Below are 24426 nucleotides of genomic sequence, written 5' to 3'. Positions count from 1 at the left end.
AGTATAGAAAATTATCATTTAATATTAGCAGAGCTTGTAAAGACCAACCTCTTAAATGCTGGAATATTAGGTATGTCCTGTTAACTTTTTGTGCTCTTCTTGGAGTTTCACACAGAGTGAACAGGTAAAAACATTCCTGATTCAAGTGTTTTCAGGAGTCAGTCAAGTGGTCATTTACCACTATGGTGTGGGATGTCAATAACAGGGAAGGTTGTACATATATGTACAAGGGATACATAGGAACTTCCTGTTCAATTTGCTGTGAACCTGAAACTGCTCTAAAAAAATAATTTACTTTTTTTAAATGACCAAATTTCTAAAAACAGGAAAAATATAAAATTCAAGAAATAAAATGACAGTAAATAATTGTGTGTGTGTTAGTCACTTAGCCGTGTCTGACTCTTTGTGATCCCACACACTATTGCCTGTTAGGCTTCTCTGTCCATAGGATTCTCCAGGCAAAAGTACTGAAGAGGACTGCCATTCCCTTCTCCAGAGGATCTTCCTTACCCAGGGATCAAACCAGGTCCCCTGCACTGCAGGCAGATTTTTTACTGTTTGAGCTACAGGGAAGTCCCAGGCATCCAATAAAACTAGCTAAATTGGACTAAAATAAATTCTTTAGAAAGGAAAAGGATATCGCTACATAGGCATTAAATAAATATAACTTTGACACTTTTTAAATGGGGCTTAGAAGCTTAAAACAATGTTCAAATTTCACATCAGATAGAAGTTTTTCAAATTTAGTATCTTAATGTTTTGTAGTAGCAAATCTAACTAATTTACATAGATTTCAATCACATGCATAAAAGTACTCTAAAAATTTCTGAATAATGAAATTTTTACTTTTTGCATATCTGCATTTTACTAAATTTTTTCTTAAAAAATTTTAAAACTCAGTAAAACATCTTTACCACTTTCCTTAGAGCATAACCAAAATTAGAAAGTCTATATATTTTTATCCTTCAAATGAAGTTCATTTATTAGAAAAATGAAATTTTATATTTTAAAATTAAATTTATATTTTGAGAAAAATTCTAAGTCAAAATTATTCAGTAAAAAAGTATAAACTCACCTCACAGTGACAGCATAAGCTGAAACAGTACATATCTTTCCTACTATTCTAATGTTTATTATCAGGAAAGATTATGTAGTAGTTAAATTAAATGCATCAAACAAAACCACTTATTTTTTTTAAAGAGGCAAACTGTTTTGAAATGCTTGAATGACTTCTCTGTGAAATGCATGGACCAGTTAATGCTTTGGTTCAACCAAAGAGTAATTTTACCAGTCTAAATCTGGTAAAACACATAAATTACGTAAGTAATTACATAAAATACATAAGTCAAAATACATAAATTCAAAGCAAATGCTGATATTCCTTAGATGTAGTTAAGAATAAGTTTGAAAGGTAGAAGAGTACAAAAATCAAGAGTAAACATTTACAACTTTAATGGCAGTCTGTCATAATTTTAATTCTGTTGAATTCAACTTAAAATAGGGACTTGTATTTTTAACATCTTTTTTCTCCATTCTTTTTAGAACTGCTTTGCTAAAGCCACCAATAATCTCTTAACTGTGGAATCCAATACATGCTCCATAATGCTTTACTTCAAAGCTATGTGGAATTGGATACTACTGACTACTCTACTTTCAGAGGCAACCACTCATTCCTGGTTCTCCTCCCATTCCAACTCCTAACTTTTCTTCCTCTATCCTCCTCTTAAATGATAATGTTCATCAGGACTCCCTGACTCTGATCCTCTTTTCTTCTTACTCTCAAGTAACTCTTCAATAACTGCCACTGTGACAACTCTCAGATCTTTATTTCCAGCATAGATCACCTTCTAAACTCCATTTTGTGGGGGTGTTTCTCTACTTAGACATCCCTCAGGCAGTGCAAATTCACATGTTCACCTGAAAACCTAGTCAACTTGCTGAATGGGATGACCAAGTACTAAGTTTGTAAAACCTGAAAATTATTTTAGGCTCTTTCTTTTCCCTCTTCCTCCACATCTACACATTGACAGGCTATCAATTCAACCTTCTACCAGGGAAACTTAAATTATGGTATTCAAAAGAAAAGAATAAATTTTCATGCATCTTAACAACTTTTTAGTGTAGTGTGTAAGTTCACAAGTCAAACTACAAAACTAGTAATATTCCTTTCCTAAGGGCAACTCTATTAACAAAAAGTACTCATTTCTTACTTTCTTTCACATCTAACTTCCTAAAATAAACATGCAATTGATAACCAATACTACTAAGCTGATGATTTTGTTTTGCCTCAGTCAAACAACAACACTTTCCTTATATACAAAGTCATTTATTAAGCCATAGAAAATTAAGAGCTATTTCTATCTACATTTTGCACATACCAGAGACTTATTAAAAATGAGCTAAATTATAAGGGTTGATGTATATGGTACATCCTGCCAAAAGCTTCACTTATGATTATAACTAAACCTGTAAAAATAAATTATAATTTTCTGATTTAGAAGAGTATTCATTCATCTGTTTTTTCCAAAAACTATGTATCAAAAGAGGTATTTGCCTTTTTATCTAAATAAAATACCTCTAAATTCTACCTTCCTTATGAAGCAAAACTTTTATTCTGAAAAGGAAGTTTACTCTGAGCTCACTGCAAAACTATCTATTTCAGTCATATTCCAGATTTAGCAGGACAAAGAGCAACAGCAGGAAATGGAGCATCACCAAGATCCAAAACAAACTTGGTTTAGAGTAAAAAAAAAAGAAAAAAAAAAAATCCTGAAGCATTATTAGGATAATTAAGCACTAAGCTTGAAAGCAAATATAAATACAGATTAAAAATTTAGACATTCATGAGCACATTCATCACTACTGGTTAAAACAAGAGAATATTTCCCACTATCATTATACAATATAAAGACAAAATGGAAGTAATCTTGATACACATACTCACATGATCATATATGTGTTCTTTAAATACTAATAAAGATGATATTTTATATTTCTTACCCTTAAAATGCATTTAAATACAGTCAATTTGTTTTGTTCTCAACAACTTTGGAAGATATGCACAATAGCTTTATTTTCCATTTGACAGACGAAAAAACTGAAACATAAAGAAATTACATAACCTGATCTGGGTCCTTAAAATCAGAAAGAGAACTGGGACTAAATCTTGGCTCTAATTCTGAAGTTTCACAGAATTTTTCAGTGTAAATTGAATCTCGGGGGAAAAAAAAAAAAGGCCAGTGACAAAAATGAACCATGAAATTTCAACTCACATTGCCACTTTTCAACATATGTTTTTTACTCACTTTGTATCTTTTTACTGAGTTAATACAGTTGATACTTTCCACTACATAGACCAAAACCAACTTTATCAAAGAATCTGAGAACTCAGTTTCTCTTCTGCATACTTGGTGACCAACTGAAGGACTTCCAAAAGAATAAACGCTGAACAGAAATATATCCTTAGGCCCTCTAAGGGGAACAGTTGTGACAGGGATACATACATGCTTGTTCCCCAATGTATGAATTCCAAAAAGTTGCATGATAATGTACACACCAAAATTGTTCTCAGCACCATCTCTCTTACCATAAGCACATTAAGGAAAGAAATAATGTCAAAAGATACAGGGAATAAGAGGGTGCCTAACACAGATAAAATAAACTAAAATCTTTAGATATTAAAAAATAAAGCTGCTTTCTACACTTCAGAAAAATATGCTCAGACAAGAAGTACTTAACCACTCAACTAAAATCCAGGAACAAGAGTAAACCTGTTTCCAAGTTAATGTTTAACTTACAAGAGCTATATGAAATGCATTGTTGATGAAATCCTTGACCCTGGGTGGGGATGCCTGTTTGGAGACAAGAAAAGTTCAGACTACATAACTGAATTACTAGTCTTATACACTGGGGCAAGATTCTATACAGAACAGGCATGTCGGGTAATCAGAAATCATCCTGCCTCGATTATATAAAAACAACTACATGAGGTTAATAAATAACCTGCAAGGAAGATGCATGTTTTTAACAATCAAATCCTATTCCTAGAAAGAGAAAGTGAAAAGTTAGACCTGAAAACTTTGGTTAAAAAAAAAAAAACAAATTACAAAGTGTTTTAGCCAAATTTTTCTGAAATATTGAGTTTAATATGTGAGACCCACCTGGCAAACACTGGATTTATCTTAATTCTACTTTAAAAACTTTAATACTAGGATTTAGGCTTGCAACTGAATCTAGACTAATGGGAAGAAGACATCTTTATACATCTCTTTAGTATTCCTTTGACCAAGCAGTATTTACCCAATGGTTCTTTCTGATAAAAGTCCTATTTAAACATCTATAAAACTCTCATGAGGTTCTTTTGGGGCTTCCCTAATAGCTCAATTGATAAAGAATCCACCTGCCAATGCAGGAGACCCTGGTTCAATTCCTGCGTCGGAACCATCCCCTGGAGAAGGGATAGGCTACCCACTCAGGTATTGTTGGGTTTCCCTTGTGGCTCAGCTGTTAAAGAATCCACATACAATGCGGGAGACCTGGGTTTGATCCCTGAGTTGGGAAGATACCCTGGAGAAGGGAAAGGCTACCCACTCAAGTATTCTGGCCTGGAGATAATGCTCAATGGCAACCTTTAATACATCACTTTAGACAGAACAGTATGACAGCATCTTAATATTCATTTACTACAAATACACCATGGAATATCTGTGCCAAGGTTTGCAGTGTGGCAAACAGGGAAGATGTCTTAACCATACATACTGCCCTGAAGCAGACCTTCATAAATCTTCAAAGTCTTCTTTAGTCAGGTATGTGTACAGTGTTTAATATGAATGGAATACCAACTAGGGCAGCAAAACAGAAGACAGTGTTTAAATTTTACTCATTAAGATGAACTTGATAGTTAAGAAAATTAACTGGTCACCTTGGGAGGATGCTAGTAATCAAGGCATTATTCTGAAAACAAAGAGAAAGAATCAAACATTTATTCTGCCTGACTTCCCTTTAAGGAACTGTCATCAAATAATTGATGAGGAGACATTTTTCTATATATGTTCTACTAATAAATAAAAGATAAAATTGGGATATCATAGTTTTTCACACTCCTACTGAAATAATTAATGTGTATAGGCAAAAGTCACTGATGGCCAAGATACTCATGAATTATACTAGCCTCCCCACACCAAAAAGAATGTGAATCAACGAAGCCTCCTGATCTGCCAGTGCGCAAACACCAGCAGATGTAACAATTAAGTGAAAGTTGTTCAGTTTTGTCCGCCTCTTTGCAACCCCATGGACTGTACAGTCCATGGAATTCTCCAGGCCAGAATACTGGAGTGGGTAGCCATTCCCTTCTCCAGGGGATCTTCCCAAACCAGGGACTGAACCTAGGTCTCCCACATTGCAGGCGGATTCTTTACCAGCTGAGCCACAAAGGAAGCCCAACAATTAAACTCAAGGGAATTCAACGTGCAAAACCCAACTGAGGAAATTTTAATGTCAAAACCTGGTTTCTTCAACAAACAAATAGTAGGGATAAAAAGTGTGGTGAGGGGGAACCTACAGATTAAGACTTCACAGATAAATTTTCAGCAAAATACAAGTATGTTTTGTTTAAATACTATGTCAAACAGTAGGGAAATAACACTTATGAAGCTTAGGAAAGTTTGAAAACTGACCAGATATTTGATAATTTAAAGAATTATATTGAGATTATGTTTTTAAGAGGAGTTCTTACTTTACAGATATATTTTTAAATATTTACGGATCAAGGGGAGATGTATGGAGAGAGTAACATGGAAATTTACAATACCATATGTAAAAGAGATAGCCAATAGGAATTTGCTCTATGACTCAGGGACCTCAAACAGGGGCTCTGTGACAGGCTGAAGGGTGGGTGGGATGGGAAGGGAGAAGAGAAGGAGGTTGGGGGTGGAGGGGACATAGGTGTACCCATGGCTGATTCTTATTGATGTATGACAGAAAACCACAAAATTCAGTAAAGCAATTGTCCTTCAATTAAAAAATTTAAGAAAAATTGATGGATCAGATACGTTGTCTAAGATTTCCTTTAAAATAATTCAGGGGTGCGGAGAAGGGTTAGGGAAGGGTTATAGCTGAAACATCATTGAATATGAACTGATAGTTATTGAAGCATAGTAACAGATACCAAAGTGTTTACTACAGTATCCTCTCTATTTGTGCTGGTTTGAAATTTCCCATAATAAAAGTTTAAAAAAGAAAGATGAACTACAAAGTATCACATGATAATCCACAGAAAAGGGATTTAAAAAAGCTCCTTGTCCCAGAGGTCAAAACAAATGAAAATCATTTGAAAATCATACAGTGATTTAGACAAGAATTCTCCTTGTATACACAGTACTACTTGACAAATAAGAGAACTGAACCCAAAGAGATAAGTCCTGAGCAAGGTCGCAAAACAAAGCAGCAGAGCCAAAACTAGACACGACAACTGCAAGCCCAAAAAGGGGTCTAAGTCCAAGCCAAGTTAAAAGAAGATCTGAGCAGTCCTGAAGCAGTCAGAAAACCCATCAAAGGTGTAAAAAGAAAGTCTTAAATGTTAGTCAAGAGAAAAAGAGAAAGCCAGGTGGTTTGAAGGGCTGTGTGCTAGAGTGAGAGCGGTAAGGCTAGAAGATAGTACCACAAAGAACTGGGTATTAGGGAATCATCCTCACTAGCAAGCAAAAGGCTTAAATCTATGATGCATATTTGGAAGCTACTTGAATTCAAGGTGTTGAACGAAAAGACAGTTGTTGTCTGGCTTATAAGAGCTTATTCATGAATTGTTGAAACATAAAATCATTACTTTAAATAATGATTTATGAAAACAGCTGAAAAAATCATAATCTTATTAAGAGCACAAGTGATTTAAATCTTAAATATAAAAATGGGATTGATCTTCCAGCCCAAGCATAAGTTTCAAAATTTGACCACGAAGGGGCTTCAATATTTACTCAAACATTCTCATAATATAGTAAGGATTCACATTTATGTTAAGTCATTAAAAACAAAATTCTGCGTATGTCAACAAAATTGCACTATCTTTTCAATAAGCACAGTGTCCCTTGAATAAAACATGAACTCGACCTAGAAACAACATGACTAATTAGTAAGACAGTGTAACTCCATTTACTTTTTTGTCATTCTTAAAGTGTAAAACCTATTAAGTTTGATGAATTTTTAAAGGAGTCATTTTCAAACTACTGGGCACACATACCAAAATGTAAAACACATTTTAACTTTCGGCTGACACGTGTTAGTGACTATTTTCAAAAGTAATGAATTGGATTCCTTTTTTATTGGAAGAGTGGCCTATTTTTAAAAATTCATTTCTGGCATTAAATTACACAAGACTAAAAACTATTTCAAAAATCCATATTAAATATTTCAAAGTATATGTCCTTCAGTAAGAAATACCAAACCAGGAAGTCACAGAAAATTCCAGAGTGAGCTCTAATATTTAATATTAAGATAATTGAGATCATCTGTTAAAGAATAACTTGTTCTTTAAAGAGCTCAAAGTATTGAAAGGGAGCCCTAAGGGATTATGCAGAAACAGAAGCTGAGACCTTCACAGAGACCTAAAGTAATTTAAGTAATGAATTAGAGATGTTACTCTAACACATGCCAATATCTTCAAAGTAGTAATGTAGCTCCTCACTTGAAAAACATGTTTTAAAGTAGTACCCTTCTCCTCTAATAACATGCAATCAAAACTAACATGTAAAAATTCACATAAAGATGAAGAGAGAAAAAATAATTTTTGAGCAACTAAAGTAAAAATAGTGAGGAGTCATAATAGATAAGAGCACAGACTTGAATCGGCAGTGCTGACTTACCAGCTATATTCAGAAGCAGAAGGGGCTGCTTCTCACTAATCTCTTTAAATTCTGCATCAGTTCTCATTAATAAAAATAAAAAAAAAAAAAAAAGTGGGGAGGGGGAGCGCAGTGGGTAATTACAATACACATTTCCCAAAATTATTGTGAGGATCAAGGGAGACAATGGTGCCAACATCAGGGCAAGCTTACAGTAACCACTTCAAATCAATAGCCTTTTTATATAATAACCTTTTAAGAGGTTAATTATGAGAAAAATGCTTAATTCTCTTCTCATAAAAATATCTCTATTTTTACTCCGAAGTGTGGGAGGAAAAACTAGCACAAACAAAAGTACAAATATTTTACTTTTCTCAAAGGTCATAATTTTACTTATATAAGTTTAGGATCACTGAAGTCAAATTAAAACCACACCCTACAGTTTTCAATAGCATGCCAATACTGTGTTTGTGTTCAAATCTGATGAAGTGGAAAAAAGAAAAGTTCGTGTTCTTAAAGTCAATACTGGGAATAAATATGCCATTATCAATTAAATAAATTGCTGATAAGGCAAGTCACAAAATTTTATAAGTATTTTAAAATTAGAAATAAAAAAGGAAAGCAGTTACCTTTGAACAATAAAGCATCCAAAGTTCAAAGAGTCTCTCTCTAGATGCCATTCTGGCTTTCACTCTGGCACTTTAATTTTTCCTCCAAAAAAAAAAAAAAGTTCAAGACCATAGAGTGTTCATTTTATTTTCCAAGTTTTTCAGCCGTTACAGTAAAGCTCAAAGCAGTAAGGAAAACAAAAAGAAGTGGAACAAATGGACTGCCTTCTGGTCAACAAAATTCAGTTTCAGCAGTTACTCCAACCTATCTTCATCAGTGGTCGTTGGATAATTATAAAAATCTGTGAAAGAGAAAAACATGCCAAGGATTTGTTTTAAAAAGAGGCTATAATAGTAACTGCAGGTTTATCTGAACTAGAAATTTATCTACCTCACATCCACGAACAACTGGCTAAGCTTTAACAACTGACTGAATTTCACAGAAACTCGTTTCAGGAAAACATCACAACTAATGCAATATTTCATATCAACATAAAGTCAGAATCCCCTTGGACAGAACTCAAAGATGAGTACTTATAACAAAAAAAAAATTGTCCAATGATAATAAGCAGCAAAAATGCCACTCATAGACTTTCTGTAAACTTAAGAAAGAGCACAACTTACTACAGACACATTGCAGACATAGAATCACTCAGAATTTTACAGTCGGCTTCTTAAAACTTGTTGGGAATGTTTGCTGTTGTTTTGCAGGGCAGGGCGTGGGGAGGAGGGTGAAGAATTCCTGGTTTGTTTGAACAATCCTCAGACAGCAAAGGTCGACCAGCCCACCTAGCCTCTCTACTTCTCCATCCAGCAAGAAGAAAGGAGCACAAACGCACCAGCAAGGAAAACACCCTGGGAAAGGCTCCAAGTGTTTTGGGGATCTTTAAATTTCCACCTCGCCGCCCAGCCAACCGAAAGGGAGGCAAACTTAATTTGTGCCAAGCTGCCAAGAGAAGCTTTGGAAAGGAGACAAGAGCAGGGCGTCCCCCGAGCCGCTATCCACGCCCTCCCGACCGCACAGGGACACGCCCCGGTCAACCTCGCCCCCTCTCGGCAGCCCCTCACTCTAGAGCGCGTTCGCCACCAAGCACCCGTGGCCCTCCCATTTCTGCCACGCGGCCCTCGTTTCCCTATGACCCGCTACCCAACACCGCGCTCACATTGGGGGGTTGTGCCGCCGCCGCTGCCGCCAAGCCGACGTCTAACTCGCTTCCCTCGCCCCCTTCTCAAGCCAAAGCCCCGTGTCACCCCGCTGCTAGGCAGGCGGGCGGGAGACGGAGGCGGGGCGGTGACGGGTCTAGGCGGGGCGCGAGGGCTGGGAGGAGCCAGGGGCGGGACTGCGCTTTCGGCTAATCATTCCGGCCTTTAAGGCTTTACCCGTCCCGGGTCACTAGCTGCTCATTGGCCGCAAAGGCTGGAAGGGGCGGGATTATCTGATGCCTCGCCCCTGCATACCTGCGCAGCCTCAGTCGACCCGGCTCCTGAAGACCCGGCGGCGGTCCCCGGCGGAGCTCTCTAGACTTCCCTGAGCTGGACGCGTTGGAGGACAGACGTGCTTACGTCTACGGCCCGCCGCTGCTGCCGACTGGCAGACGGAGCGTAAGGCTGTCGGCGTCATTTCCGGGAGTCATCTGAGGGCAGGGAACCCTACGGTGATAACTGAAGGGATTTCATTTTGATTTATGTTTGTAAAAAGGGGATTGGTCAGGGCAGTGTGTCGTGAGAACATACACCTGCTCCCACACCCCCCAAAAATCCTTTCCATGAATCGTGTTTGTGCCAAAGCCTCGTGCCACCCCGTGTCAAACTTTCGCTGTCGCTGAGTGTCAAGTGCAAAACTACTAAAGGCTTCAAAAAGGGTATTGCTCTTAGAAGAAAAGAAACAAAAGGAAAACGGCAGCATTCACTAGAGATAGGTAGATAACTTTGCGCGGGATGGGGTTTGGAGGGGTTTAAGGAGAGGGGAAGACGCATGAGATTGGTAGTGGCTGCTGTTGTTCAATCGCTGAGTCGTGTCTGACTTTGCGACCCCATGCACTGCAGCATTGCCAGGTTTTCTGTCCTTTACCATCTCCTGGAGTTTGCTCAAACTCATGTCCATTGAGTCAGTGACACCATCCATCCATCTCACCCTCTGTCGCCCCCTTCTCCTCCTGCCCTGGATCTTTCCCAGCATCAGGGTCTTTTCTAATGGGTCCGCTCTTCGCATCAGCTGACGAAAGTATTGGAGCTTCCTTCAGCTTCAGCATCAGCCCTTCCAAGGAGTAATTAGGGCCGGTTTCCTTTAGGATTGACTGGGTTGATCTCCTTGCTATCCAAGGGGCTCTCAAGAATCTCCAACACCACAATTTAAAAGCATCAATTCTTCTGATGCTCAGCCTTCTTTATGGTCCAGTTCTCACATTTGTACATGACTGTTGGAAAAACCATATATTTGACTATATGGATCTTTGTTGGCAAAGTGATGTCTTTGCTTTTTAATATGCTGTCTAGGTTTGTCATAGCTTTCCTTCCAAAAAACAACTAACGGCTGCAGTCACCATCTGCAGTAAAGAAAATAAAATCTGTCACTGCTTCTACTTTTTCCCCTTATATTTGCCATGAAGTGGGGGCTTCCCTGGTGGCTCAGATGGTAAAAAATCTGCCTGCAATGCTGGAGATCCAGGTTCAATCCCTGGGTTGGGAAGATCCCCTGGAGAAGAAAATGGCAACCCACTCCAGTATTCTTGCCTGGAGAATTCCATGGACAGAGAAGCTGGAGGGCCACAGTCTATGGAGTCACAAAGAGTCAGACACAACTGAGCAAATAACACTAGGGACAGGACCAGATGCCATGATCTTAATTTTTTCAGTGTTGAGTTTTAAGCCAGTTTTTCACTCTCCTCTTTCACCCTCATCAAGAGGCTCTTTAGTATACATAAGCATACACTGTTGAACATATTATTTTGAACTATCAAGAAAAATACAAATTTTAATTTTACTTTCACTTATTTGGGACTCCCCTGGGTCTAGTGGTTAAGACTCTGTGCTTCCAATGCAGGGGGCACAGGTTACATCCTTAGTCAGGGAACTAAGATCCCACAAGCCACACAGTGTGGCCTAAAAAAATAAAAAATAAGCACTTTCACTTATTTTTTCTCTGATGCTCTTCCTTTCGTTTCCAAGTATATAATCTATTGATGCACTGTTTCCCTTCTCTCTGAAGAACTTCTTTTACTATTCCTTGCAAGACAGATCTACTAGCAACCATTTCCCTCTTTTTTTTTTTTTGTCAAAGAAAGTCTTTACAGGAAATTCCCTATCAGTCTGGTGGTTAGGACTCCACGGTTCCAATGCTGGGGGCACTTGTTCTATCCCTGGTCAGAGAACTAAGAATCCTGCATGCCATGCTGTGTGCCCCACCCCCAATTATTTCGCCTTCACTTTTGAAGAGTAATTTCATGGGGTACAGAATTCTAGGTGCATGTTTTCTCTCAGCGCTTTAAATATTTCACTCCACTCTACTTGCTTGAATGACTCCTGAAGATAAGTCAGATTTAAGTTTCTGTCTCTGTTCCTCTATAGGAAAAGTGATTTCCCCCCCCTCTGACTTCTTTCAAGATTTTTCTTTGATTTTCTAACTGTGAATATGATATGCCTAGGTATAGCCTTTGGCACTTATCTTGCTTGGTGTCCTTTGAGATTCCCAAATCTTGTCTGTCACTACTTTGGGAAATTTCTCAATATTTATTGCTTCAAATATTACTTCTGTTCCTTTCTTTCATTTGTTTCTAGTATTCCCATTATACACATATCTTTTATAGTTGTCCCACAGTTCTTAAATATTCTATTTTTTTTCAGTCTTTTTTCCTTTTTGTTTTTCCATCTTGGAAGTTTCTTCTGACATACCTCAAGCTCAAAGATGCTTTTTTCAGCTGTGTCAGTCTAATAATGAGTTCATCAAAGGCTGCTTCTTTTCTATTACAATGTTTTTGATTTGGAGCATTTCTTTGTTCTTAGAATTTCCATCTCTGTTTACATTGACCTTCTCTTCTTGCATGCTGTTTATTTCCTACAGCTGTTAGCATATTCATCATAACCATTTAAATTTTTCTGTATGATAATTCTCAACATTCTTGCCATATGTAAGTCTGGTTCTGTTGCTTGCTTGGTCTCTTCAAATTGTGATTTTTTTCCCTTTTAGTATGCTCTGTAATGAGATGGTTGGATGGGACCACCAACTCAGTGGACATTAATATGAGCAGACTCCGGAAGATGGTAAAGGACAGGGAAGCCTGGCATGCTGCGGTCCATGGGGCTGAAGAGTAAGACATGACTGAGCAACTGAACAACAACATGCTCTGTAATTTTATGATAGCCAGACATGATATACTGAGCAAAGGAACTGCAATAAATAAACCTTTAGTAATATGATGGTGTTGTATTAGAGGAGGGCAAGCTTTCTATAGTCCTGTGATTAGGTCTCAGTCTTTTAGGTCTATGACTTGTGTACCTCACAAGTGCTTTGTCACTCCCCTGCCCCTTAAGAGGGACAGGATGGCTAGAGTGTACTGAAGTTGGGTATTTCACATCCCCTAGACCAGTTAGGCTCTGATAAAACCCCAATAATTTCAGCTCTGGTAAAACAGTTTCTCTGATGGCAGACCTTTGGTTATTTGAGAATGGTTATTCTCACCCTCCCTCTGCCAGCAACATGAGAGTTTTCTCCAGTATTTACTGTGACAACCTCATTGAGCTCCTAGCAATAAAATTCATAAAAGTGGAGGCTGGGGCCTCAATGGCTGGAACCTCCTTTAATGCTCAGACTTGTCCACTCAGCCTCCAGAGGTTTGTTAATTACAGGCAAGTTTCCCCAACCCAGTATGGACTGCTATGGAGGATTCTGCTAAGGGTTTCTCTTCTGGTAACTTGGGATTCTCTGTACTCACCTGTCACTGCAGTTTTGCAAGTAATGGTTTGCCCTGTGACCTCTCATCTCTCACGGAGCTAGGAAGAATTGTTGTTTTTCAGTTTGTTCAATTGTTTACTGTTGTTAGGATGGAGTGACAGTTTTCAAGATACTTACATGCTAAACCAAAAACTAGAAGTCCTATCCCATACCTTTTCAGTAGGTACCACACAGTTGTCTAAACTATGATCAGGCATGCTAATGTAAACACTCTAATTCTGATTACATTGACTGGAACATGGGTGTACATAAATACATGAAATATGGGTTTTTCTAGAATTTTCCACCCATTTACAATTCTTTTATTAAAGTTGATTACTTTATTCACTCAGAATAAGAGAATTATTGTATTGTCCTTTAGAATCACAGAACTAGAAAACTGGAAGTTACCATTAGAGATCATGTAATTCAATATCTTCATTTTAAATATTAAAAAATTAAGGCCTGAATCTGATCAAACCAAGCCTGTAGACAAGCACTGTCCAACAGAAATCTCCACCAGGATGGAAATGTTCTACATCTGTGCTATTTAGTACAGTAGCCACTGGCCATATGCAGCCATTGACCAATTGAAATGGGACTTGTGCAACTGAGAAATGAATTTTTTGTTTATTTTTAACTTAGTCACAAGTAGCTAGTGGCTACTGTTGGACAGTGCAGCTCTAGAGTTAATTTGCATTGTAGAAAACACAGAGGATAGAGAAATAAGTTAAATGATATTAAAAATAAATTGAGGTCTGGAGGAGTTGACGAGCCCTGCAACATACTGCATATGGCTGACAGAACTAGAACCCAGAACTCCTTAATTCTAGGCTGTTTTTGACTATCGTGTGCTGCCTTTTCAGAGTCCATAGGTTGATGTGTTTGGAGCAAATTTTCTCAGCCTCAGCACTATCGACATTTTGTACTAGGTACTTTTTTGTCCTAGGGAGCTTTCCTGTGCATTGAAGAATGCTTAGCAGCATCTGACATCCAGCCAGTAAATGCCAATATGTCTTCCAGTTATGACAACCAAAAATGTCTCCGGACAAAGCCAAATATCCTGGGGACAAAACCTGGGGGCAAAACTATGCTCAGTTGAGAACCTCTGAATCCCAGGATTTCCTAGGTACATAAGATGTCCTTTAGGACCCCCAAGAGAGGCAAGGTAGATCCAGCTTACTTAATAGTGTACTGAAAACTTCGTCAAGAATGTGATCTAGTTTTAAAACTGCAAACTAGAGGATCCCCTGGTGGTCCTGTGGTTAGGACTCAGCACTTTCACTGTCAGGGCCCAGGTTCAATCCCTGGTCAGGGAACTAAGATCTCACAAGTTGGCTCAGCCCCCCCAAAAATAAATAAAGTAAATTAACTCAAGACTGGGCTGCTATTGGTGACTATCACCAGAACTAAGACTAAAAATCAAGCATGCTTAATAGTTGTTTGTTGAGCACCTTACTGTGTGCACGGCACTATGTATTTTACATGCACAGTACCATGTGCTTTACATCCTTTATCTCTAATTCTCAAAATAACATTGCAAGGCAAATGGAATTCTCATTTTACAGATTAGATAACTGCAGTTCAGAAAGTTTAAGGAACTGTGGCTCAGATGGTAAAGAATCTGCCTGCAATGCAGGAGACCTGGGTTCAATCCTGGTCAAGAAGACCCCCTGGAGAAGGGTATGGCAACCCACTCCAGTATTCTTGCCTGGAAAATTCCATGGACAGAGGATAAGAGGAGCCTAGTGGGCTACAGTTCATGGGGTCACAAAGAGTCAGACACGACTGAGTGGCTAACACTTGCACTTTCACAAGGTCACAGCTAGCTAGCAAAAAAGAGAGGCAAAATTCATACCGATTAGCAATCTCTGAATTTAACACGCATGTACTTTCTACTTGGATAACCATCTAACAGTTTTTTTGTACTCAAGACTGCAGATCTGAAGCATAAGATAAAGAAAGGTGGGGAAAAAGAGTAAAGGGGACTCTTACTGAGGTAAAGTTATATTTAATGGGGAGAGTTGCAGGGAGATACCACCAAATAACTACTATGATTAAGGCAGGCTTTTAGCAGAGAGTGGTACCTGAGCAAGGCTGTGATGGAATGTTAGAATTTGGGTGTCAAGAAAGAAGAGAAAGACAATTCTGAAAAAAGAAGGGCTTAGGTAAAGGCTTGATTCCTGGGGAAATTCTTTCCCAAATTTTTAGAAAACCATGAGCAGTCAAACTCAGGTGGAAAAAGGAAGGAGATGAGGTTGGGAAGATATAGGTTGTAACTAGCTCACCAGAGTGTCCTGAATGCTGGATCACTGATTTTGACTCCATTCTGTGTAAATTAGAGTTTTTTAAGTAGGAACATGACAAGATTAAAACTATATTTGTCGTTCAGACCTTGTGATATCTTTCTGAAGGCAAGATGTAATCGTACACTCCTAACACACAACACACACACATACACACGTGCGCGTGCATACACACAGTAATACAGTAATTTAAATTCAGTTGAAACATGAAAGAAAACCACTTCACTTTCATGTATAAAGAAATTTCTATGGTGGCTGGCAAGTTAATTGAAAGTTACGACTTCCCTAGTTTACAATAAAGAAAAATTCTTTAATCAAGAAGAAAAAGGAAATTACAGGAAATTTTAATTTAAAAGGCAATATTTTTTCTTTAAAATTCTTATTTCCTTCTTCTTAAATGTGAAGGAAAGAAAATTTTGAGAGTGGAAGAGATTTCTTGTTCTAAGAAAGCAGATTTCTTGAAATTCAATTGCTGTAATTCAAATTCAAGTGAATCACCATCTGAGGTCTCTCTTGTTGTCGTTCAGTCACTAAGGCCATGTCCAACTCTTTGCAACTCCAAAGACTACAGCACGCCAGGCTCCTCTGTCCTCCACTATCTCTCAGAGTTTGCTCAGATGCATGTCCATTGAGTTGGTGATGTTATCTAACCATCTCATCCTCTGCTGTCCCCTTCTCCTTTTGCCTTCAATCTCTCCCAACATCGGGGTCTTCTCCAAATAAGTCTCTTTACTTACCACGTATCAAGGAGTATCTCCTTCTCAGAGCAATGCAATACTTTAGCCAGGCTCCTCTGTCCATGGATTTCTCCAGGTAAGGGGATCTTCCCAAGCAAGCAATCAAACCCAGGTCTCCTGCATCATAGGAGGGTTCTTTACCGTCATCAGAACCACTAGGGAAACCCACTTTAAGAATTACAAAAAAAACTTTGTGTAATCTCTGTTCCTGTATCGGTTCTACCACCACATAGATAGATAGTTTTTTTCCCTAGACTTTTCATGGAAAAAAATTACAAGAACTTCCCTGGCGGTCCAGTGGTTAAGACTTCGCTTTCCAAAGCGAGGAACTCAGGTTCAATCCCGGGTCAGGGAGCTAAGATCCCACAGGCCTCATGGCCAAAAAACTAAAACAAAAACAGAAGCAATATTGTAACAAAGCCAATAAAGACTTAAAAAAAAAAAAAGTCCACATTAAAAAAAAAAATTTAAAGAATGTATGATATTTCTAACAGTTAGTGTTCCTAGGAACTATATCTAGCACTGTTTTCAAGGGTTTGTTTTGGATCGTTCTTTTGACTTGTATATTCATTTGAATGACTGGCTTCTTTTACTTTTTCTGTTTGAGTAGTAAAGTGGTTTAATAATTATCAGCTTATTTGGAATTAAGGTTATGAGATCTAGAGTTTCAGGGGTAAATGACTGTAACTGACTCATTAGGCTTAACTTTCTTATACTAAAATTTTAATGGTAATCAAATAACAATTTAAAAAGATCTGAGATCAAGTAGTTCTTTAATAGTCTGACACATATTAAAGGCAGTCAACAATGGTTAAAACAGGAAATGCTTCAGTTTTTTGAGGACATTTCTAAAAAAATTACATATTTCACTTTCCCCATTTTATTATAATGGATTTAATATAAGGAAAAAGATCTTTGTTTACTGAACATTCCATTCTCACATATATTTCCTGCCAAAAGGATCATTAGCATTTACTTATGACATGATTCATCATAGTGAAATACATTAGTAGGTCAAGATTATGGTTTCCAGCTGTGAATAAGCATATGGAAAATAGTGCCTTAAAGAAACAAGTGTGAATGAAACAAACGTTTGTTTCAGTATAAATTAAGAGGGAGAATAGAAAATTAAAGAAATTAAAGGAAGAAAAACATTATTATTTTTTTAGTTTTAGAGCTTCAGTTATTGACTTCCTAGCTATAAGGCATTTAATCTCTCTGAGTTTATTTTTCTTCCATAAAAATTGGGATAATAATACCCAGGCCAGTTGAGAGGATTAACTGATAAATAAAAAGCATCTGGCATTCAATAAATGTTAATTATCGTATCTTGAAACTAAGTAAATACATGTTAAATTAACAACACCTTTATTTTCCACCATTGTTGACAGTCCAAATGCTGCATAGCTTGGGGAATGGCAAGGCAGACTAGTTAAATAGGAAACGCATGCTGCTAGGTAGCAAGGCATTATGCAATTCTTCCTTTTAAATGACTTCAAAATCCTAAAGGCCTGTACTACAAGTTCCAAGTACATTATTGAAAAGCAAATGATTAAATATATTGTCATTCACTATGCATTTAATTTTGTCTATGTACAAAGTTCAGACAATTCTTTATAAGTAAACATAATTCCTTTTTCATAAAAAGTGATTCAGTTCATTTCTGCTCATTTTCTCTTTAAAATCAATGCTTTCAGTCCTGAATTATGAGCAGAATTATTGCAAAGCTAGGAAAAGTAAGGAAATTTAAGAATTCCAAGATATAATGGTTGTGGCTTATTTAATCTCAAATTTTAAAATTACTCAGTTAAGTTTCAGAAAACTACTTTCAAATGATCATATATAATTTCAGTTCCAAATGATTTCACAAGTAGTACCAAAAAAAAAAAAAATCAATTATTCCCTACAATTTTGTGTCCATAGCTACAGAATAGAAAAATATACTCAGACTTAATTCTACCACAGAAATTTTGGGAAGTTAAACAACTTGTGAAAATATTTAGGAATAAAGTAAATAATAAATCCTACATATCTCATGCATACAATCCTGCATGCTAAGTTGCTTCAGTCCTGTCCAACTCTGAGTGACTAACACTTTAACTACTACTATTACTAGGCACCCCACTCCAGTACTCTTGCCTAGAAAATTCCATGGATGGAGGAGCCTGGTAGGCTGCAGTCCATGGGGTCGCTAAGAGTCAGACACGATTGAGCGACTTCACTTTCACATTTCACTTCCATGCATTGGAGAAGGAAATGGCAACCTATTCCAGTGTTGTGGAGAATCCCAGGGACGGGGGAGCCTGGTGGGCTGCCGTCTATGGGGTTGCACAGAGTCAGACACGACTGAAGTGACTTAGCAGCAGCAGCATTACTACTAGTACTATAAGGTATTAAGCAAATGTAACAGTATAAAGGTAAGATTAACTTAGAAAATCAGAGTCTAGAGCTAATGTTTATACTGCATGTAATAGGAGTGCATGTGTGCTCAGTCCTGTCTGATGCTTTGCCACCCCATGGACGTTAGCCTGCCAGGCTCCTCTGTCCATAGAATTTTCCAGGCAAGAATACTGGAGTGGGTTTCCATTTCCTTTCTCCAGGGGATCTTCCCAATCCAGGTATGAACCCATGTCTCCTGCATCAGCACATTTAGTAGTATTACTACCATTATGAATAAATTGACTTCTCCAACTACTATTCCATGTGGATTCCCAAGTGGCTAAGTGGTAAACACTGGAGTGTGGGAGTGTGTTGCCATTTCCTTCTCCAATGTATGAAAGTGAAAAGTGAAAGTGAAGTCGCTCAGTCTTGTCAGACCCTTAGCGACCCCATGGACTGCAGCCTACCAGGCTCCTCCATCCATGGGATTTTCCAGGCAAGAGTACTGGAGTGGAGTGCCATTGCCTTCTCCAAAATGAAATGCATGACTATTTTAAACCATCTTTTCCTCCTTTACATTTTTTAAAGTAGAAATAGGTAAAGCTTTAGCTTCTGTACTTACTACTGAGTTAAAATCGCTGGAACTATAAACTTAAGTGTTAATTAAAAATTAAAATGACTTCAGTGTTTCCATGGAAATAAAAAGACCTCATGAATAAAAAACTATTATGCAACTGATACAGAAGTCTGTTACTCTGAAAGTCACACCTTCTGTCTTAGCTACTACAAGCTAGATGTTTTTCAGTTGTTTTGTTCTTGCCTATACTCTTTGGTTACCCACTCCAGTGTTCTTGCCTGGAGAATCCCAGGGACGGGGGAGCCTGGTGGGCTGCCATCTGTGGGGTCACACAGAGTCGGAGACAACTGAAGCAACTCAGCAGCAGCAGCAGCAGCATACTCTTTGATTAAATTCTTCTTGAAGGTCTAAATATACCCGTATTTTTTTAATATAATTTTCATACCAAAGCATTTCAATGTATTTTGAAATGTTAATCAATCCTGAAAAGAGAGGAAAGATCTTAGGAGAGTTAATATATTTACATAACTTTAGCTGTCTATTTAAACCCAGAATTTATACTGCCACTTAATTGAAATTTAGATAAAAGCAAGTTTAGTAATTTATTAAATGTAAAATTGAATAAAGTATAAAAAGAGAACAAAAAAATGTTAGTTTAAAGCAGTTTTTAAAAAAGAATAGAAAGCAGAAGGACTAGAAAGAAAAAAATTTCTGAAATATTTTTATAATCAAGCCTAGAAATCTGAATCCCCTCAGGTACAGGGGAGTGATATATGTAAATATAGTCTATTATAGAGTAGTTAAAAATAAGCCACAAGGCTCAGTGTCTTTCCCTGTGGCTCAGTGGTAAAGAATCCACCTGCAATGCAGGAGACTCGGGTTTGATCCCTGGGTCAGAAGATCCCCTGGAGAAAAGAAATGGCAGTCCACTCCAGTATTCTTGCCTGACAAACTTCAATCTATGGACTCACAAAAGAGCTGTCACAACTGGGTGACTAAACAACAACTGCCAAAGCAGGAGGGGCAGGAAACGTGGGTTTGATCCCTGGGTAGGGAAGATCCCCTGGAGTAGGAAATGGCAACCCACTCCAGGATTCTTGCCTGGAAAATTCCATGAACAGAAGAGTCTGGTGGCCCACAGACCATGGGGTCACAAACAGTCAGACATGACTGCATGACTGAGCACACACACACAAAAGGCATTTAGACTGGAGTTCCTTCCTATTGCAGTATCTCTTGGAGACCACTGTTTATAATATTCACCGGATAAGTATTTGTTAAGAGACTGAAGAGATTGCTTCAATTAGCAACTGATCTGAAGTACTTTCTGCTCCTAAGTTCGCTCACAGGTTCCAGAGTGGACTCAGCTGACCAGTGTGAAGCATTATTGGCGTTCCTTTGCATTTCTTAGCTGTTTTTCCTGTTCTACCTGATCTAAGTGTTGGAGGGCTCCAGGGCTACATCCTGAGCATTCTTCTCTTCTTTATCTACGTTTCTTCTCTGTTTTCTGTTTTTAAAAACCATCTGTATGTTGATAAATCACGAAATGTTTATCTCCAATTCTGACCTCAAGACTTATATTTCTAAGTGCTTACTAAACATTTCCATTTGGAAATCAAACTAACTGGTCCAAAGACAGCTCTTGCTTTTCCCTTCTGAATCTACTGAACCCAAATTGGTCTCCCTCAACTCAGTAAAATTCACTACCATCCCTATAGTTGCTCAAGGCTAAACCCCTGGAGTCATTCTTCATTTCTCCCCTTCCATCACTTACCATCCCCGCACCCACTTCCCAACAGCCCTTCAGTCAGCAAGTCTTGTTGATCTTCTCTCCAAAATATATCCTGAATCTGTCCATTTCTCTTTGCTTGCTGTATCACTATCACTCTAGTTCACCTAAGCTCTCACTTGTGCAATTCCCATAACTTATAATTGCTCTTCCCACTTCCATTTGTGTCCCTATATAATACACTCTCCTACAACATATAAAGCAAGGTGTATCACTCACTCTCCACTAAAAATCTTCTAAAGGGAATCAGTTCCCAACGAGGACCCTGATGTTTCTGAGAAGCCAGTTTTATACCCTGCAACTAGGTCCGTCTAGTCAAGGCTGTGGTTTTTCCAGTAGTCATGTATGGATGTGAGAGTTGGACTGTAAAGAAAGCTGAGCACAGAAGAATTGATGCTTTTGAACTGTGGTGTTGGAGAAGACTCTTGAGAGTCCTTTGGACTACAAGGAGATCCAACCAGTTCATTCTAAAGGAGATCAGTCCTAGGTGTTCTTTGGAAGGAAGGATGCTAAAGCTGAAAATCCAGTACTTTGGCCACCTCATGTGAAGGGTTGAAGGAGACCTGGTTTTCACTAGCAACAGTTTCCTCACTCTTGGGCAGGGTTCAGGCCCAGTTCACATCCTGTCTTTAAGATGAACAGGCTTCAAGATGGAGTCTCTCCTGCTTTCCTCACACTGGCCCCAAAAGATACTCAGGATGAAATTGACCCTCTGATTACCATGGATTCCAAGGCTTTCTGTACCTGACTGACTTCATCTCAAACCATTTTCTGTATTGTTCTCTAAGCTTATGCCTGCTTGCATTTGTTTCAACCCTTTAACACATTTTTTTTCCCCTACCTCAAGGCCTTTGCATTTAACTGTTTCCTCTACCTGTGAAGGTCTTCCCTCTGCTTTTTCAGTGATAGGTTCTTTTCATCTGTTGAATGCTCTCTCTGAAAATATCACCAAAATAATAAGCTGATAAAGGAAGACTAAGTTTCCTGCTTACTGATGTAAGAAATACTACCTTGACAATCTGAATAGTGTGTCTTGGGGGAAAGACAACAGCAAGATATTTAGTTTGGCAAGGGAGTCTAGTTTAAGCTGTTTTTCAATGCAAGAACTTGAGAGGTATTGGGTGAAGTCTGCAGACCTAAGCCAAAGTTACCCATCAAAGAGCCCTTCTCACAGAAATGCGCCTGCCTCACTACCTTTGCCATGCTCAGTCATTGTCTGGGAGTAGCCTGTGAGCAGCACAGTTTCTACACACCACCATGCTGGATCCAGAGCATAGCAGTTGGGGCAGCTGGCCAATTACTCCACCCCACAGCAAAAGCTCCGAGTGGCTCCTTTTCATAGCTGTCAAGGCTCACCTCTTGTGCTAAACAGGTTCAGCAAACAGGTTCAGGGTGCAGGTCTTCTGTGGTTCTTCTGTCTTCCTGAGGGTAAACTCAGACAGTACCTCTGACACCACAGTAGATCTTTGGGATCACAACTGATACGCTCTCCCTCACCCTCAGCTATCACTTCATCACGTCTTGGTGGCTTGCAAGTGGTATGACTCAAAATCTTAACTCCTGAAAGGTCTTAGCAGTCATCCTGTCCTCATGCTGACATTGCTGCATGAGTCTGTTCACCCATACAGTAGGGCATGGGGCACCAAAAGGTGCCCAAATGGATCATCTGGGTTTCACATATAGTCTCCCTGCCCTAACTCCTCCTGCTGATCAGAATCCACCATACCAGACAGAATGTGGACGCCTCTTCTCACCGGCTGGTTCCTGGATACAAGGACTCCAAATGTCCTGACATCAGCTATATCTTGTAAGTTCCATTAAAACTTTGTGTTCCCCCTGGCAAGAGTATGCTCCCTTTGGGGACCAGGGCCTACAATCCTGCAGGGCCCACAGTTGAAGAGGTAGAAAACACAAAATCTCCCAGTGTGTCATTGGGAATGATGGTAAATGCGGCCACTCCTGCCTCAGCCCCTTTGTTATTAGGCTCATGCATTCTTCCTGTTTGGAAGACAGCACCATCCAGAGGTCTTTGATGTAATGCATACACTGTATCACCAAGGATGGCACTCAAACTTTCAGAATGTTGCCTCTCAGTTAATGCATAGCTCTGCTTTCAGAATGCCATTTCAGCATTCTATGAACTTACCAACTTAACTGAAGCAATTTCTTGAAGAAACAAATCATACAAATTGTTGAATCCTGCCCCCAAGGTCACAGGTGTAAGGCCTTGCACCAAGGCCACAGAAGCAGAGCCAAAATTTAAGGCAACCTTGGAAGTTGACTGAGCCCCTTTGTAACTGTTGCCAAAAGCTCATGAGCATTACTAACAAGCTACCTAACTCGCAATTAGACAAAGATGCCCACTCCAGTAAACAACCTATACTGCCCCAACCAATCACCTAACACCAACCTTCCAGCAGGAATTTTGCCTTGAGGTTATAAAAACTGACTATTAACTCATGAAAACTGTCGACTCTCCCTGGCCTGTCAGGAGTTGTCAGCCCTCTGTGCTCACAGTGCTCATTTTCTCTCTATTCTTTGTTCTTAATGAACTCACTCCTTTCTACAATACTCTGAGTCTGGAAATTCTTTTCCAACCCATGCTTGGACTGCCTCTACATAAATTATTTTGCATACATATTCATAACTCTTTGTATTAATACTGAATACAGTCTTAATTGCTGCATTAACCTAGACGTCCAACTTTTTCCCCTCCCCAGACAACTAAAAGACAGAACACCAGGAACTGTATTTTTCTAATGAGCATGCTTACCATTTTATATTTATAAATTTTAAGGATGCTATGTATATAATAAAATCCAAAGGCATTTTCACATCCGATTGATCTATATCTATTTTTAAATGTACAACAGCAACAGTAAGATAAAACTATTTAGTGGCCAATGTTCTGTTTTTTAGATTTTGTCTAAGTATTCAAAGATTATATATCAAATAACTCAGTTTAATATCTGTCTAACCTATTTTAAGTTACCTAACGATCTTCCCAGTAGCTCAGCTGGTAAAAGAATCCACCTGCAATGCAGAAGACCCTGGTTTGATACCTGGGCGAGGAAGACCCTTGGAGAAGGAATAGGCTACCCACACCAGTATTCCTGAGGCTTCTCTGGTGGCTCAGATGGTAAAGAATCCACCTGCAATGAGGGAGATCTGGGTACAGTCCTTGGGTTGGTAAGATACGCTGGAAAAGGGAATGGCTACCCACTCCAGTATTTTGGCCTGGAGAATTCCATAAACAGAGGAGGCT

The 24426-nt window shown here is 38.6% G+C and overlaps 2 protein-coding genes across 4 annotated transcripts in view; both read right to left on the bottom strand.

Annotated features, from left to right (window-relative positions):
- The window catches only part of NBEAL1 (neurobeachin like 1), a 174618-nt gene extending 151745 nt beyond the window's left edge, over positions 1 to 22873 (bottom strand). For 2 of the 3 annotated variants that reach the window (NM_001435445.1, XM_024975025.2), the window contains exons 1-2: positions 9607 to 9722; positions 8465 to 8745 (exon numbers count right to left, since the gene is read on the bottom strand). In NM_001435445.1, coding sequence (NP_001422374.1) covers positions 8465 to 8515 — 51 coding nt within the window. In that variant the 5' untranslated portion in view covers positions 8516 to 8745; positions 9607 to 9722. Of the gene's footprint in view, positions 1 to 8464; positions 8746 to 9606; positions 9723 to 9901 lie in introns of those variants that run through there. The other variant, XM_024975022.2, reaches the window with a different exon arrangement.
- Positions 16026 to 24426, bottom strand: part of CARF (calcium responsive transcription factor) — an 80242-nt gene continuing 71841 nt past the window's right edge. The window contains 1 exon segment of the mRNA NM_001032294.1: positions 16026 to 16802. The gene's annotated coding sequence lies outside the window, so the exon portion shown is untranslated.

This window comes from Bos taurus, chromosome 2 (assembly GCF_002263795.3).
Source record: "Bos taurus isolate L1 Dominette 01449 registration number 42190680 breed Hereford chromosome 2, ARS-UCD2.0, whole genome shotgun sequence".
Taxonomy (NCBI): domain Eukaryota; kingdom Metazoa; phylum Chordata; class Mammalia; order Artiodactyla; family Bovidae; genus Bos; species Bos taurus.
Note: the sequence above shows the minus strand (reverse complement) of the source record. Positions and strands in the feature narration are given on the sequence as shown.